Source organism: Aristolochia californica, unplaced genomic scaffold, assembly GCF_029961685.1.
Source record: "Aristolochia californica isolate CCGP_79_NKW_82.1479 unplaced genomic scaffold, dmAriCali1.0.hap1 SCAF_14, whole genome shotgun sequence".
NCBI lineage: Eukaryota > Viridiplantae > Streptophyta > Magnoliopsida > Piperales > Aristolochiaceae > Aristolochia > Aristolochia californica.
The window spans coordinates 10,409,255-10,426,999 of NW_027181815.1; the positions used below are offsets into that span (position 1 = coordinate 10,409,255).

At 37.8% G+C, this 17,745-nt stretch overlaps 1 protein-coding gene across 1 annotated transcript in view; it reads left to right on the forward strand.

The window, feature by feature from the left end:
* The window catches only part of LOC137949339 (protein RST1), a 72,461-nt gene that overhangs the window by 19,243 nt on the left and 35,473 nt on the right, over positions 1 to 17,745 (forward strand). The window contains exons 9-15 of the mRNA XM_068795412.1: positions 5,358 to 5,433; positions 10,517 to 10,648; positions 10,740 to 10,821; positions 10,948 to 11,020; positions 11,146 to 11,308; positions 11,434 to 11,564; positions 11,644 to 11,735. Coding sequence (XP_068651513.1) covers positions 5,358 to 5,433; positions 10,517 to 10,648; positions 10,740 to 10,821; positions 10,948 to 11,020; positions 11,146 to 11,308; positions 11,434 to 11,564; positions 11,644 to 11,735 — 749 coding nt within the window. The remainder of the gene's footprint in view (positions 1 to 5,357; positions 5,434 to 10,516; positions 10,649 to 10,739; positions 10,822 to 10,947; positions 11,021 to 11,145; positions 11,309 to 11,433; positions 11,565 to 11,643; positions 11,736 to 17,745) is intronic.

Consider the following 17,745-nt stretch of genomic DNA (forward strand, 5'->3'; position numbering starts at 1 on the left):
TAACCAGGCAACCATTTTTATTGCCAGCAACCCTGTATTCCATGAGAGAATGAAACATATAGAGGTTGACTGCCACTTTATTAGAGATGTAGTTATGCAGGGGAAGGTGGTAACTCCTTATGTAAAGTCTTCAGACTAGTTGGGAGATATATTTACCAAGCCTTTGGGGAGACGTGAGCATGTATCCTTTAGTGACAAACTGGGATTGTTTGATATCTACTCTCCAGCTTGAGGGGGAGTGTTAAAATACAAGTTCAGGGGTATTTTGGTCATTTCTTAGATTTTCAATATTACATTTTTCTCTTATAGTATGGCTATTAGATAGAGAATGTCTTATTTTATCTCTAGTTAAATTTTCATTCAATTTAGACATGTATTTTAGGAGTTATGTAATTTTGAGTATTGAGGGGCATTTTTGTCCTATTGTAAAATTTCACTTAAACCCTGATTATAAAGAAGCAGGAAGGGCCTTTCTGGCTTGGATTCCAAGGCAGCAAAGCTGCCTCTCTTCCAGAAATCCGTTTTCTCTTCTATTTTCTCCCCAAATCTCCTATTTTTCAAATACATTACTCAATTAATTTATAAACAACTCTAGACCCTAAACAATAAATCAGCATAGAACATGCAAACCAAGCAGCATAGATAATGATGTTGGCATTCCTTGAGATGATGCAGACACAGGTATAGGTTTGGGCATGTGCACAAACTAGAGTTGGGAATATCACAAAAATAGACCCCTCTAGGGGGCACAAAAATTCATAAAACTGATCAATTGGCAGCAAAAACCATCAACCTAAGGTTATGGTATAGAAAGAAAAAATATCTAACGTTGAACTCCAACCAATAGAAAATTTGAAGAGCCCCTTTTCTTGGAGAAGTTTCAGGCGAGAGAAGAGGAGAAATCTTGCTTGAAAATCTTAGTAATTGAACGGTATTGTTCTAAGACCATGTTAAATTGTGAAACTAAGAAGTAAAAAGAGAAAAAAAGGAAGAGAGAAGAGAATATTGAGAGAGAGAAAAAGTGAGGCTGTTTTCATTCACTCCAATGAGGTCTGGGTTTGATCACTTTTCATTAAATATTCAAATGAAAAGATGGATAAAGTACTCAAATGTGCCTCTCTACTTAAACCTCTATATCTCCCTAAATACACCCTTGAATTGAATGAAACTTGAAACATAAAGCTCCTATACATATTCGAGCTTACTGTTAACTTGGAGGGAACATTTGACAAATGTAAAATGGCCAAAATATACTTCTTTACATATTTCAACATCACCAAAGTGGCCTTTTGTTGTACCATTTACCAATGCAGGAAATTTGGTAGATTCAATTCATCTGCTGACCTAGAGTTGCCATTTAGTTTGGAATCCCATCTTCTCAAGGACATTATGTAGAAAAGCCCAATGAATTGAATCGAAGGCTTTTTCTAGGTTGAGTTCGTGAGAGACACATTGGCTTCGGATCCCTTTGTGTAGTGGTGGGTGAGCTTGTTAGCAACGAGGGCAGAGTCTGAAATTTGCCGGTCTACAATGAAAGTTGTTTGGTGATTTTGGATTTAGGAGGAAGCCAACACTTTTGTGATAATCTTGAAATCACTGGAGAGGAGGCTAATGGGGTGAAATTCTCTTGGATGGGAGGCACCATCTTTCTTTAGGATAAGTGTGGAAGCCCTGATATGTCTCTTAGTCAGGCCAAACTCATAGAACTTGTCAAAGATGGCCATGATATCACTGCATAGGAGCTCCCACTTGTACTTGTAGAATTTAGCTCCAAACCCATAGGGGCCAGGAGCTTTTTCTCTTGGCATGACTGCAATGGCATCTTTGGTTTCTTTCTTAGAGAACTAGGCTTCAAGGAGAGCAGTTTGGTTCGGTGAGAGTTTTTCTAAAATGATGTTCTTGACAATTGGTCTGAAGGGCTCATCCTTCTTGTGTTGGCTAGTGAAGTGATCAACTAAGAAATTGGCAATCTGTGTAGGTCTTGATGCTTTGGCTTCCTTTGGAGATTACAATATTCTTTCACCATCTAGCCAATACAATGGCATGGAAGAAGACAGTAGAATCTTGGACTTTTTTTTTTCTATCGGATGCAGTCACTGTGGGCAAGTTTTTTGAATTCAGTCTAGACCTTTGCTCTTTGCACGATCTTAGCATTGCTAACACCATTAGTTTGCTCTTCTACATCAATGGTTTGGAGAGCCTGGAGGTATCTCTTCTTCTTGGCCTTCTCTCTGTTAGTTTTTCCCTTTGCCTGCCTTTGATTTTTGCTTCAGGAGTTTGAGCTTGTATGTGAAAGCTTGCATCAGCATGCCGTTGGAAGGAAGAGCTGTCCATACTCCATTTACCCATTTAGAGAAGTCACCATCATGTCATCAGGATGGCTCAAATCAGAAGGGGGATGACCCTTATTGAAGTTTGCCGCAATCAAGCATCACTAGTATGTGGTCAAAGGTGGCCCAAAGCCAATGTTGTCAAAACCGGACAAAACCAACCGGTTCAACTGGGTTAAACCCGTCCGAAACAATGAGAGATTGCAGGGATGTTCCAAGTTTAGCTAATCTATTAGCCGAGGAATTGGTTGATCAAGGAATATAATTCCATGTATATGAAATAGTAGATACAATGTCCGATATAGAAGAAATGGTGGGCCAATGACGCCAAGGGAGAGAGGCTGTGCTAGAGCCCCAACTAATAACAACTCTGAAATCCCCTTCAATAAGTAGCTTTCCATGAAGTTGATCCTTGAAAATCTTTAGCTCATGGAGAAGGGCAGTCACTTCAGCGGTGTTGGAGTCAGCAATACCAATCGGTCCCGCATAGGAAAGAACGGTATCTCCTTTGTGGTTTCTGAAGCAGCCCCCTTTTTTAGTTCTTATTTAGACAAAAACCAGATTTACCTTAAAATTGGATGATTTGATCGGTTGGTTCGGTCCAACCATAAATCGGGCTGGTTGAAATCATGTCCAATTTGATAATCAGTATAAAAGATTTGCATGGAAAACATCATGCCAGCTTACCAATCTATTGGATTGTGTTAAAAGCTAATGAAATAAAAAATAATAAATCTAATGCTAGCATCTCACTTAGGTCTAACCTATGGTTGAACCCGATTTTTTAACCCAGTTAGATCAAAATTGGCCATGTTACTGGTTTGATGGCCGTTTTTGGTTCTAATTACATTGCCCAAGGCAGAGAGAGGCAAATAGAATTGGGGAAGTTGGTGAGCCACTCTGGGTTGGCCAGGAAATGATCCAACTTCGATTGCTGCTGGGTTTCAGTTGTTGGACCAATTGGCTGCCAGAAATAGAAATATCCTCCATGCTGTTGTTATTGATGAAATCTTCAACCAGTCCATCCCCCCCCCCCCTGTCACACATCAACATTTTGCTGGAGGCCAGACCAAAAGTTACTCTAACAACATAAGTGGATGGCCCATAGATTCTATCGAGTGCCCAATTTTTTTTATCACCTCTACATTTGAATTTGCTGCAAATTCCTCTTTGTCAGCCTCGATCAATTGAAGACTGTTTGGTCCTAGATAAGAAGAATGCCACCCGTAGATTCAGTGGCAGGAATTCCTCAAATTCCCAAAATCTTTTGCCATAAGCGGAGAATTCATTGTTGTCATTCTGGGTTCCTGAATGACAATCAAATGAGGCCTATATGTGCTAATGAAGTCTTGTTTGACAACACGCTTCCAAGAATCGTTCAATCCCCTAACATTTTATTTTAGAATCTTCATATCTACCATGGCTATACTTTTGATAGTTGGAGAGTGTTGGAAGACAGGGCTCAAGCTCACACGACCAAGGAAGACCCACATATCAAAGTATATAAGAAGGTAGGCCCAAACCCATAAGACCAAGGAAGACCCATGGATCCAAGAGATAAACAAGATGGGCTCAAGGTCTATAGATCAAGGAGAAGGCCCATATGCCCACATACATTGATGGCAAGATGGTAAATAAAGGGTCATCTCATAGAGATGACATTGATGTAATTATGTTAAAGTTCTAGGGTTAAAACCCTAAACCCTAAGTTCAGGGTATTATTGTAATATTGTAGTTTCATAAATCTATAAATAGATCTTTAGGGGGAGGGTAAGGAAGAATTAATTCCATAACCCTTATTCCTCCTGTTTTCTCCCAATGGGTTTCTTTCCCTTTTTCTCCATGAGCTGAATTCATGGAGTCCTGAAAAGCAACAAAGAGGTTGGATCCTCCCCAAGCACGCTCATCAACCTCTCCCAACTTCATACTGAACTTTGCCACTGGCTTTAGAATCTTCTCTTTTTGATTGCCTTCAATGTCATCTTCAGGTTGCATCATTTTGGACAGGAGCAACATCTAGTGCTAGTTCATCCGTTAGTGGACTGTCGAAAGTGTTGCCTTGGAGCTGATCCCTGCTTGTCGACAAGGCATGAGATCTGGGAGCAAGTGCATTGGCGGTGGAGAAAATTTGATTTTCAATGAGAAATTTTAGTCAACTCTCATTCCTAGATCAGCCAACTCTTTAGCTGATAAATTGGCAAAATTCGGAACTTCCCAGTAATCTTTCATTGTTTGGAAAGGCTTCCCTCCCTTGTAATATGCTCTCTTGAGCTTTTGCCTTAATAAAAATCAGCATCATTTAAAAAAATAAAAATGAGAAAGTTTAGTCAGCGGAAGGACTCCGTAGAGCCTGTATTGAGTTCAACAACATTCAAACAAAAACATTATGGGCAAAGTTGCTAACTTGTAGATCTATTATTGGATAAAGAGAGTGCAAATTCAAGCAACTTCACTTGTTGGCAACATCAATCATTGATGGATGTCACTGATTGAATGAAGAGAGTCATTGTAAGTTAGTTGCACTTTTTTTTCTAGGTTACCATTGTTTGTAGATTTTATAGTTTAAACTTTATTTCTTCTTGTTTTTTCCCATTGCCTATATGTTCTTGTTTAACATATATCTCAAATTTTTATTTTTTAATTTTAATGTTTGAACAATATTGGGGAACTGAATGGTGTCATCAAATATAGATGTCAATAGAGAGGTTTTGTTGGGTTGGGTTGGGGGAACTGAAGTTTGGCTGTACCCAACTTTTCCACTGTAAAAATTATGGTATTAAAACCACAACGTCCTTATGTAACAAAAAATGCAATATTCAAAACTCTAAAGAAAATAAAATGGAGATGAGAAACTTAAAAAGGGGTTTTTATAACTTAAAAATATGTTCGTATTTCATAAGGTTTTTTGCTTACTTGTGACATGTAAAGCTCAAGCTTATTTTTTTTTTTTGTGTCATTTTTCATCTTGGCATCAACAAGTCTTGTAGGCAAACTAATTCCAATGTTTTTGTTCTATTATTGCTCCAGTGTGTTATATGCTACGGCTGTTCGGTTGCTTTGCAAGACATGGGAGGTTACTGATCGTGTCTTTGGGTTTTTACAAGTAAGACAAACTCTTTCATTGGTTTGTAACGGGATTGATACCAGTATGAAGTATTTGTCTGTCATCCTAGGGCTGCTCCCATTCCGTGGGTCTTAGTGCTCTCCTAGGAGTGGTATAATGTACTTGGCTCAATATCTGGTCTCAGTGCCACATACTCATTAATGCCGTAGGAAGAGTAAGAAGATAGTGTACTGCTAGATCCTTTTTTTTTGTTTTATTTATTCTTCTACTTGTAGGAAGGGTAAGAAGAAAGTGTATTGCTTGGTCTCCTTATATATGTACTTGTTAGGCAAGATAAGTGAAATTTTTTTTACAAGCTTTCTTAATGGGCTTATTTTGTTTTTATTAACTTTTTTTCTTGGGGTGGGTGTCAGACACCTTGGTTTTTCTTCTCTATTTAGGCTTTTAGCCTTCTTGTAATGTTTTCTATTAAGATTGAAGTTCGTTCCATCCCAAAATGGCTAACTACTTAAGAGGCTTATTGCTTATTCTTATAAACTATTAACTTGTTTTAACACTTTTGTATGTAGGCTATTCCTACTAACACTTCCCTTTGTGTCCAGACTTATATATTCTGATAACGAGCTTGAAATGTGAACAACATAGATGGAATACAAACTCAACGGGGTGTAAACTGAGCCCAATAGGCATACGTCTTGCTCAAGATTGAAGCTGGTTCCCTTGTTGTATTTTCTTGTTTTCCTTTGAAATATAATCATTACACTTTTAAAAAAAATAAAAGATTGAGTCCGGTTCCATCCCAAAGTGAGTAGCCACTTAGGAGGCCTATTGCTTAACTTAGTGAATCATAAAAAAAAAAAATAGCTTTTCTTAAAACCTATCTATGTGGGACTATTCTCATTAACACTTTGTACATTCTCTTCCCTCTTTAATGAAATTCTTTATCATTTAAAAAAAAACCTGCAGGGTCCTTAAGTCTTTTATAATGATCTAGTTGCATTTGTGGGTGTGAAGATTGAAGGTTGGAGTAAAATAAGGAGAAGACAAATATTATAAGGTTATGAGAGAGGAAGATTAAAAATAAGAGAAGAGAACTTGAGTAGAAGAAGAATTCAACTGAAGTGTTGGATCAACCCCTCCTTTTCTTATATATTAGTTTAGGTTATGACTTTTTTTTTGACGAAAGTGCGTATATTGATAAAACAAGAGAAGAATACAACCCTAGCTTTGGGGGCCTGACTCCACAACAAAGTGTTGGAGAGAACACCCGCCTTAGCCTGAGAGTCTGCTAAGTGATTAGCAGATCATGGAATGTGAATGTGGTTCCAAGTACAATTTAATCCAGAAAGTAAATTACAAATTTCATTGAACATATCCCAATGACGCCACGGGGGGTGACCATGGTTAGCACACCAATTGATGATGACTTTTGAATTTCCTTCAATTAAAAGAGGGCCAGAGAGGTGGCTAGTGAAGACCTTGAGCCCGTGCAGAAGGCCAAATAGTTCTGTAGTAGTAGAATCTGAAATGCCAAGGGGACCTGCATAGGAGAAGAGGAGATCTCTATTTTCATTGTAGATAACACCACCGAATCCTGCGGGACCTAGGCAACCTAAAGCACTGCCATTAAAGTTGAGTTTTGTGCAGCCAGGTGGAGGGGGGGTCTATGTAGCCATAGTAGGTGGGCAAGATGGCAGGGACATCTCAGCGATAGATTTCCAACTTCCTCTAAAGTTGGAGGTACTAAATATTTTGAATTCTTTTTTGCTTAAGAGCTAAACAGAGACTTGATTGGATATTTGCTCAGTCAGAACCTCAATGGGGCAAGATTTGAATTTGAATTTCCTTCTGTTGCGTTCTTTCCAGAGAGCCCAAATAATATGACCAATACAGCAAGATAAGATCATTTTCCCTAGTTTTGGGAGCTTTGTACTGACTAGGGAGAGGATAGTGTCAACAATGTTTCTGGAGGTACATAATTGAAGGCCAATTTTGTTTAGTAGAGATGTCCAGACTTGATAGGCAAATTGACTTGAAAGGAGGACATGTGATGCTGTTTCTGGGGTAATTGTACAAAAGGGGTAAAGAGGATCCAAGATAGATGTACCCCGATGAATTAAAGCATCAGAGGTTAAAATTTTGTTTTTGCAAGCAGACCAAATGAAAAATTTAGCATGTGGGGTGGGGGTGCGGCAAGCAAATCCCAGGTATAAGCAACATGGTTTTTGGTTGGTCCGAAAGATTATTTAAGTATGTATAGGCAGAAGATGTGGAGAAAGATCCCTTTGAGCAAGGAGTCCAGATCAGAGTATCATTGGAGGAATTTGGTTGTCTGGGTGGGAGACTGAGAAGGAGTTGGGATGCGAAGATGGCTTCAGTATCAGAGAGATGTCTTCTAAGGTTTAGATTCCAATCCCCTTTTCCTGACGAGTTATCCGAAATATTGATCTCTGAGTTATTTGAGAGGTTAAAGATTTCCGGAAAGCTATTTCTGAGGGGAGATTGGCCCATCCACCAATCATTCCAGAATTTTGAAGAATTGCCATTTCCTATGACTTGCTATTAGAATTATACACCTCACAAAACTGAAATCAGAAAAAAATCATGAACATTTTTCTGAACATACCCCAAAGTATGGTCATAAAGAAATATATAACTATTATATTAGGTTTATTTTTTTATTTTTTTTATTTTTATTTTTTGAAATAATGCTGAATTTTATTAAGAAAACTCAAACGAGTAGATTATAAGGGGGGAACCGTCCCAAACAATGAGAAATTGCTGGGATGTTCCAAATTTAGCTAACCTATCAGCCAAGGAGTTGGCTGATCTAGGAATGTGATTCCATGTACAAGAAATTGAGGTTACAATGTCTGCAATAGAGGAAATAATTAGCCAATGGCACCAAGGGGGGGAGGTCGAGCTGGAGCATCAACTAATGACAACTTTGGAATCCTCTTCAATCAGTAGCTTCCCGTGAAGATTGTCCTTGAAAATTTTCAATCCATAATGACGGGCCGTCACTTCAGCAGTGTTGGAGTCAGTAATACCAACTGGCCCCGCAGAGGAAAGAACAGTCTCTCCTCTGTGATTTTTGAAGACACCAACTAATATTGGCTTTTATTTCTTAATATAAAGCTTGAACACATTTTCCAAAAAAAAAAAAAGTTAAAGCTTGAATATGGACACATCTTACCTGTTTTTGAATGAATGGAGCCATTTAGTTCTTGAAAATCATCTAAGGAGGTAATAAAAACATTTAAAATCATAGTACTAGACTCAGGACTGGGACTGCCTATATCTAAACAGACCTCTTGAAACAGAGACATGCTGCTTCAATAAATCTAGAATGAAAAAATGGACTTGATATTTGGATAAGAAGCCTCACATGCAAGCAATGAGACAAACTCACAGGTAATTGCTGAGAGAACTTTAGGGACAGTTATGATCGGAGCCACAGGTGCCATTGATGAGGTAGATTTGTAAATGCAATCAGAGAGTGTCACCTGTGGCTATTGGTCCAGATAAAATAGACCATCTTTTCACATTCTCCACCAATTGTCTTGTTTGTTTGAAGATTTTGGATGACACAAGAGGTAGAGATGATGGTTATGGAGTGATTAAGTGTCTTGATTAGTTTACAAACAAATAATAGATTAATAGGAAAATGAGAGACTAACAACACTTTGGAAAACATAAAAGAAGTTGTGCTCACCAAAGCATTCACGCTTCAGTGGCCCATTTCAAGATTTGGTCTCAGGTTTTACGGTTGTAGTTTCTCACTTAGGTTGCATCTTACTGCATTAGTCAGTTCCACATTGTGGTAACAGGTTTGATGCTGGGGTCACTTGTTTTTCAGACTATCTTTGTTAGTTTCACACTATGGTGGCAGGTTTCATGCTGCACTTGCACGATACTGCAGCAGTGAGCTTCATATTGCAGTGACAATTTTCATGCTATGGTCATTGGTTACAAACTAAAGTAGTGAGTTTCAGTGTTCCAAACTACAGTAGCACATTGCATCTTGTGGTTGTTAGGATCAAATGACTCAAATATGAAAAATAATGGTAGTTTGTTCAATTGATGAAAGTTTGATGCTGTAAAGCCTAGAAATTGGACTAGAGTTGAGAGAGTAGAGGGAGAACATTAGTGGCAAAGTTAGATTTTCTGTTTCTTTTTTCCATTGCTTTTGTCCTTTTGTTAACGAAATATGCATTAGGGTAATTATAGTTTTCTGGCAGGAATTGTTTCCTTTTCTACCCTCATTTATGCAAAATGATGTTTTTAATTTAAAATTTGTGTTGTTGCTGAAAAAGTAGGGGCACTTTGGTAATAAGACCCTCATGTCAGGGTCAGGAAAACCCATTCCTGCACAGATTTTCTTCCTCAACCCTGTGCCTCTTTCCCCATGGGAGCGGTTCGAATTGGGGTGTTCCCCATTTAACATGTGCTGGTTCCATTCCTACAATCTCCATTCATTGTCAAAACCCACCTTCCCAAGTAAGTGATCAATGAGGCTGCATTGTTCCTTGTGTGCCCTGATAATTTCCCTTGGCTGTTTTTTTTTTTTTTTTTTTCATTAAGCTCTTGGGCAGCAACCACCTGAGTCACACATTTTTCTTCTTTTGATGAAAGCACTTTGGCTAGAGCTGTTGTACAAGTGAGAATCGTCTTGAACTTATTAGTTAGATCCTAATGATTATCTTTAAGAGCTTAAGATGAGGCTAATAGACCTGAAACCAGTTGGATTCTGCACCTTGTCTTTTTTGGAGCTAGTGCAATAAATGTGGACCCATTACTTAAATGTGATTCCTCTCTCATAATATCAGGCATCTTCTTTATCACTTTCTTGATAAAATCTTGACTTGCTTTTTCGAAATTTAGCATTGAATCTGTTTACCCTGTTCTTTATCTGGAGGCATGAAAAGAATGACCTTCTGAATTGCTACACTAAATGTTCTTTCCAAATGCATATCTGTCAGGAGTTGTTTAAGAGTAAAGGCATCCAAGAGTATCTTTATATCCCAGCATATTTCTGAATACATTTGTCCTTCATGAAGTATTTTTTTCATTTTAGTGTGGTTTTTCTTTCACTCAAATTTTGTTCCTTTGACATGGTCAGGGAGTTCTACAGCCAACAGCATTTACTGAATTTTCATCTCAGAGAGATATTTGCATAAGTATGGCTGCCTCTATTCGAGATGTTTGCAAAGCGAATCCTGACAGGGGTGTTGATCTTATCTTGTCTGTGTCGGTATGACTGGTCCAAGTTGCGTGTTCATGCTTATGTAATTTCTTGTAACATAAGTAGTATTGCTTCTCATTTTTATTGAAAAATGTAACAGGCTTGTATAGAGAGCAAGGATCCTATTATGCAATCTCTTGGCTTAACAAGTCTTGCCCATCTCTGTGAGGCTGATGTAGTTGGTAATTGAACTGCTTTGGTCCTAAAACACTGCATTTTTTCATATCATGGAATGACCTGAATCAAGAAGAAACTTTGTTTGGGAACAAATGTCATATTCTGTGTTTTTATGTCATATCCCTGTACAGATTTTTACACCGCTTGGGCTGTCATTGCGAAGCATGTTCTGGATTACTCTGCTCAACCAATTGTTGCTTATGGGTATGAATATTTTTGTTTTATTGATGATATTTTCTCTGCAAACTAATCATATAAAGAATACACTAGAGACAAATTTGAGAAATTTAAGCTTAAAAAATCCTTCCATTTAATCTGTTGGTATGCAGTCTGTGTATTGTTTTTAGGTGGGGTGCAATGGATGCAGAAGCATACCCGGAAGCTTCAAAGAGTGTTTTGCAGATATTATGGCAAATTGGGACCACTAAAGTTGATTCTCCTTTATGGATAAAGGCAAGGTCCTCTGCAATTGAGTCGCTAACTAATTATGAGGTCAACATGAAAAATCTTCTTCTTCTTCTTCTTCTTCTCTTTTGTTTCTTTCTCTTCCTTTTCTCTAGAATGTCTCATGCAATTATATCTCGTTCCATTTAGTAAGTTTATATAATCATTTTCAGATCAAGCATATCAAGAACAGCATATCAGATTTTGAAGTACAAAATTATGAGAAGCTTATTTCTGAGGAAAATTTGGAAGTACTCGAGGCATGGGAAAGATTTGAAGCCAAAGTTATAGCTTTTAAGCACATGTAAGAACTATGATCTGTAGAAATATTTCTTAGTTGAGATAAATCCTGAAGTTCCATTGATAACACTTCAGAATTCCAGTTCACGACGCAGAATGATGAAGGAGAAAAAAGTTACGGTCAATAAGGTTGAAAAATTGTTGGATGTTTTTCCTCGTGTCATGTTCTCTTCAGGTAAAATGCCAAACTTGGTTTCTTTGCTATTTTCACTTAGCTGTCATATTCTCTCTGTTTGGTTATAATATTTTTGTTGTTTCCTTTTTCTTTTTTTGAGCATAGTAGTTACTTCTAGTCTATATATTGTTTCCACAATTATGAATTCTTTTCAAGTTTAGTTAAAGTAAATATTTTGTGAATATCTTTCACTTTGCAGTTATAATATTCAATATACTTGTTTATAATTGTCTAGAGACATTCGGAGAAAGGGTATATGGATTGTCTTATATTTCTGGAGATTCTGTTTAGAAAGGTAGAATGGTCACGTTACTTAAGTAATTAGTCTTGTAGGCCTATTAGCAAGGGCAACATAGTCATTCCAAGTTGTATTTTGTATTTAAGAGACAGGGCTTATTATTATGCTCGAATCTCTTAGATTTTTTTATCATAATAAAGTTTTGCTGCTGTTCTAGTTTGGTGATACTGTTTCTCTCAATTCCTCTCAATTTTGTATGGTATTCGAGCAATAATCTATCGAACTTACCTTTTAATTCTCCTTATTCTCTCCTTAGTATACTTCAGATTCTGTTATGGCAAAAGTTTGATTTGGTCTGCAGCAACATCTCAAGCCTAGTTCTCTTCTATTTTTGATAGTCCACCACCTTTTGGTAATGGAATAAGTAGCTACTGCCTGCCAGATCTTTTTTTACTAGGCTGGTGTGTCCTTAAGAGGGTTTTATTGCTTTTAGCTGTCTCTGTTATCTACTGCCTGTCTGTGTCACTTACAAATGATCATCAGGTGTTTGTTGACTTGCCTGAAGAACAGTTTAGTTTTTCCATCTCTCACTGGCAACTAGAGGTCAATTCCAACTCAAGTATTCTTGTGCAGAATGTTTTATTGCTCTTCTTATTCTTTAATTATGATTTGAGACTGCTATGGTTGATTTTTTTTTTTTTAAATGATGCTGATTTTTATTAAGACAAAAGCTCAAAAGAGCAATTTACAAAGGATGGAAGCCTTCCCAAACAATGAGAGATTGCTGGGAAGTTCCGAATTTTGCCAATTTATCAGCCAAAGAGTTGACTGATCTAGGAATGAGATTCCAATTACAATGAATAGAAGATAATCAGTGATGAGCCAGAGGCGCCAAGGGGGGAGCTGTCTTTGGAACACCAACTAATAACAGTTATGATTGATTTTTAACTGCTGTTTAGATGAGTTCTTTGATTAGTGTGTGCTGGAATTACAAAGTTTTCTTATTGTGTGACTGGTCATACCTCTCGAGAGTTATGGTGTGCCTGGGTAATATAGACTTGTGTTGTTGTGGTTGTATGAAGCATAGCTGATCAAGTTGAAGGTAAGCCTGTTAAGTTGAGGAAAAGGATGGATCTGTCACTCTAATTACTTCAATGAAGTTAAATGGTAAAAACTGTGTGATTTAGTTACCAAAGAGTGGGAAACAAACAATTATACATTATGTCCTGGCTCTTGAATAGCTTGGAGCTAGAGATTAACAATTGGGTGATCTTGAATAAGACTGTTAGAGGAATTAAGACTAACTTATAGAAGAGATTTTCACAGAACACAAAATGTCTAGGATTTATAACCTTCTACACCTAATTTTTTTATAGTGAAGAGGGGTCATAAATCCCTTAATTTATTGCAAGATGTATAGCGTGTGGCAAGAGATTGTGCTATATCACCCGATTGTGTTGGATGAGAAAGAAATTGAAAGGAAGCTTGAAGCAAGTGGGTTGTTCACTTCATGCTATTGGCCCTAAAAATGAACCAATTAATGCTCACTTGTGTGGCAAGAGATTAATGCTCATCTGAAGAGACTTGTATGAATCTCTTGACTGCAGAATCTACAGTATGCACATCTAACATGTTGGTGAAGTGTTGGGACAAGTTTGACGAGCCAGAGTGGGCTAGTCATGTTGTCCAGGAGGTTTGTAACTCTATTGTGAGAAGATTTGCAGCTGAGGTGGTTACTATAAGTAAAGAAGAATTGCATAAATTATTTCAGCAATTTGCTCAATTGAAGGGTTGCAGCCCACATAATCCTTTGTTGCAAATGCCACCTTAGCCCATCTGGATGATGCTATCCTTGCTTCCTCTTCTTAGGAATGGCGTACTGACCCTGGTGTTCGTAGCATATGATTGGTAATCTCTCTCCTTCTTTTACTTGTCCAGTATTGAATCTTGTTAAAATACAAGTTCAGGGGTATTTTGGTCATTTCTTATTTTTTATATATTACATTTTCTCTTATAGTATGGCTATTAGATAAAGAATGTCTTATTTTATCTCTAGTTAAATTTTCATTCTGAGCATTGAGGGGCATTTTTGTCCTTTTGTAATTTTTCACTTAAACCCTGATTATAAAGAAGCCAAAATAGCCTTTTTGGCTCGAATTCCAAGGCAGCAAAGCTGCCCCTCTTTCAGAATTTTTTTTTCTCTTCTATTTTCTCCCCAAATCACCTATTTTTCATGGTATTAGAGCAATAATGCAAGTCTTGGGCAAGTTTCTTTCGATTTTGTGAATCTTCTCTCCATTTTCAGCAATCTCCTTGAAGGTTTTTCCCAGATTTCTGGACTGGTAGGGTAAAAAATTCTATTTTTTTCCTTTTTTTTGCCTATCTTAGCCCATTAACTAATGATTACTGTTTCTATTTGATTGAATGTTGGGATTTAGAAGTGTTTGATGATCCCAATTTGAAAAAATTTCTCAAATTTGCCTGTGTCATCAGCCTAATGTTTGCGTTATCATCCATATAGCTTACATCATCCTGATCTCTTGCAATTAGGTCATTCTTTCATCAATTTATGGTCTCAATTTCTGGAATTGATCACTATTGGTTCTAAATTGAATGAATTGGGTGCTATAGGCCCACTTACCTATGTAAACATAGAAATTTGGGAAAATGCTTCTCTTTGGTTATTTGATGCTTTAGTGTACTGAATTGTTGTATTTGGTGATTTTTAATGGCTGATTCCAGCACACGGGTTGCTGTCTAGAGGACTGCTGAGAGTTCAGATGTGAAATTCTCTCAGTCTATTCAAATAACTATGATCCGGTTGAATGGATCGAATTATATAAATTGGTGTAGATCAGTTTTGATATATTTGAGGGCCAGAAGAATGACACAATATATAAATGATGATCCCCCAGTACCTGTTACTGAAGATTGGGTGGCAGAAGATAATTTAGTAATGACCTGGTTGGTCAATAGTATGGAATCCAAATTTAGTGATCAGATTTTGAGTTGCAGTATTGCTAAGGCAATGTGGACTACATTTTTCAAAAAAGTAATTTTTCAATCTATGAGTTATATGTGAAGTTCTTTAATATGAAGCGTGAAGTAGATTAGTGACAAATTATTTCACTGAGATGAGGAGAGTACTACTGGAGATCAATAAATTCCATCCTTTTACTACGAATGTTGAAGACATTTGTAAGAAAGAAAATTAGATTCAAGTAGCCCGGTTTTTGGATGGTTTGGGGCATGAGTATGATGCTATTAGAGCCCAGTTGTGGGTCAAGGAGGATGTGACCACTCTTGAGCAAGCCTTTAATAGAGTTCTTCGAGTTAAAAGTGCAATTGTAAATAAGAATGAGTTAAGTGGAGCCCTCTCAGAAGCACCTGCTCTTAACCTTCAATCTTCTACTGGTAAGCTTGATGGTCAGTTTCATGGTGGTAATAATAAAGGTAGAGGTCTCTCTTACACAACCTGTGGCCGTGGCTGAAATGATCGGAGGGATCGGAAATGTGTTTATTGTGGTTGGACTAATCATATTTCTGAGAAATGTTGGAATAAATTTGGTGGTAAACCTACCTGGGCCAACTCTATAGTCACATATAAGGATGCCTCCTCACACGCTGGATCCTATGAGGAAATTCAGCAGTTATTACGACAATTGGGTCAACTGACTGCTTCATCTACTGCTTGCTGACTACCTAGACTTCTTCCTTAGCGAGTGTCACGATGGCTAGTACAGGTATGAATACACTGAATGTGTCTCATTCTCCCTCTTGGATCATTGATTTAGGAGCCTCTACACACATTTTAGGTATGCCGTCTCTATTTCAGTCCATTAGTCCGTCTCATTCATATTGTCGAGTTACTTTAGTTGATGGATCTACTTCTCCCATTCAGGGGGAGGATATAGTTCACACTACTTTACAAATATCCTTAGATTATGTTTTTTGTACCAAAGTTTCCAATTATTCTCTTGTTTGTGAGTCATATAACTAAACCCTTAAACTGTTCAGTAACCTTTTATGCTACTTCTTGTGTTTTCCAAGACTTGCAAACGAAGAGGACGATTGGTTCAGGACATGAGAAGGGAGGGCTCTACATGCTGAATGATGTGTCCATTTCTCGAGCTGTAACTCCTCGTACCTATGACATCTGCGCTTGGGACATCCCTCACTAGCTAAGTTGCGTCAACCTTTTCCTTCTCTGCCAGCCGATATTTCATTTGATTGCGAATCCTGTTAGTTGGGAAAGCATTATCGCTCCAGTTTCCCAGTTAGTTCTAATCAAAGCACCAAGTAGTTTGAATTAGTCCACTCTGATGTATGGGGTCCAAGTCGGGTTCGTAGCCCATTTGGTTTTAAGTATTTTGTATCGTTCATTGATGATTTCAATAGAGTCACTTGGGTGTATCTGCTACAGGAGAAGTCCGAAGTATTTGATGTATTCAATTTTTTCAATGAAATATTCAATTTTTGTGTGGCGTCTTTGTTGCCCTCCGAAGGTAAAATTCTTCATGTGGAGTGCCTGCCAAAATAAGATTCTTACAGCGGATGTGCTTCAAAGAAGGGGTTACCCCTCAATAGACTTGCTATGTCCTCTTTGTAACATTGAAGAAGAATCCGCCAGCCATACCCTGTTATTATGCCCGTATTCTTGGAAGGTTTGGTCCTCTATCTTTTGCAATTTCAACTTGCAAATATGTATCTTTGCAGATCTGTTCAGTTTTAGCAAGTCAATCTATGGTTATCCCCTTCCTGGGCTCGGTAAAATGATGCTATTGGCATGTGCCAGTTTTGTGCCATGGGGGATTTGGAATGAACGGAATAGGAGGCGGTTCGAGGCTAAATTTGAATCTGAAAAAAATGTAGCGGACAAAGTGATGGGCCAAATATCCACCTGGCCCTTGACAAAAAAACCTTTTAGTTCTTTCAAGGGTACTTCTATTCGTGAAAACTGGAGCAATCTAGTAAGGATGTATTTGGGGACCAAGACTCAAGTTATGAAAGAGTGGGCGCCCCCAGAGGTTGGCTACTTAAAATTGAATTTTGATGGTTCTTCTCTCGGTAATCCGGGGATCGCAGGTTTCGGAGGTGTGATTTCAGACTCATTTGGCAATCAGTGGTTTTTTTATGCGGGTCCATTAGGCATCTCCGACTCAACGTTTGCAGAGCTTCATGGTCTTCTCAACGGGCTCCGGATTTTCAAAGATAAATGTAGTGGCCCAATTCACATTGAAGGGGATTCCAAGGTAGTCATTGGATGGGGCCGTGGCACTTCATTTCCGCCATGAAGGCATTGGGAAATTTTCCAGGAGATTTTAGAGATTACTTCACTATTTTCTTGTATTTGGTCTCACACTCCTAGATCTACAAATTCGGCAGCAGATGTGCTTGCCAAACAGGGAGCATCTCTTCAACATCTTGTTGTTACGGATATGCTCCCTATCTCTTTGTAATTTTTTGTTTTTAATGGATTACATCTTTATCAAAAAAAAAAAAAAATTTTTTTTTTCAATGAAATAAAAAATCAATTTGGTGCCTATGTTCACGTACTTCGTACTGACAATGGTTTGGAATATCTTAACTATAAATTTTCAGTTTTTGTGTCTCTCATGGTATTACCCATCAAACATCCTGCCCTTATACACCACAACAAAATGGGGTGGCTGAACATAAAATAAGACATCTCTTTGAGGTTACAAGGACACTACTACTGCATATGGATGATCCTAAATCTTTTTGTGGAGATGCGGTTTTAGCTTCGTGCTA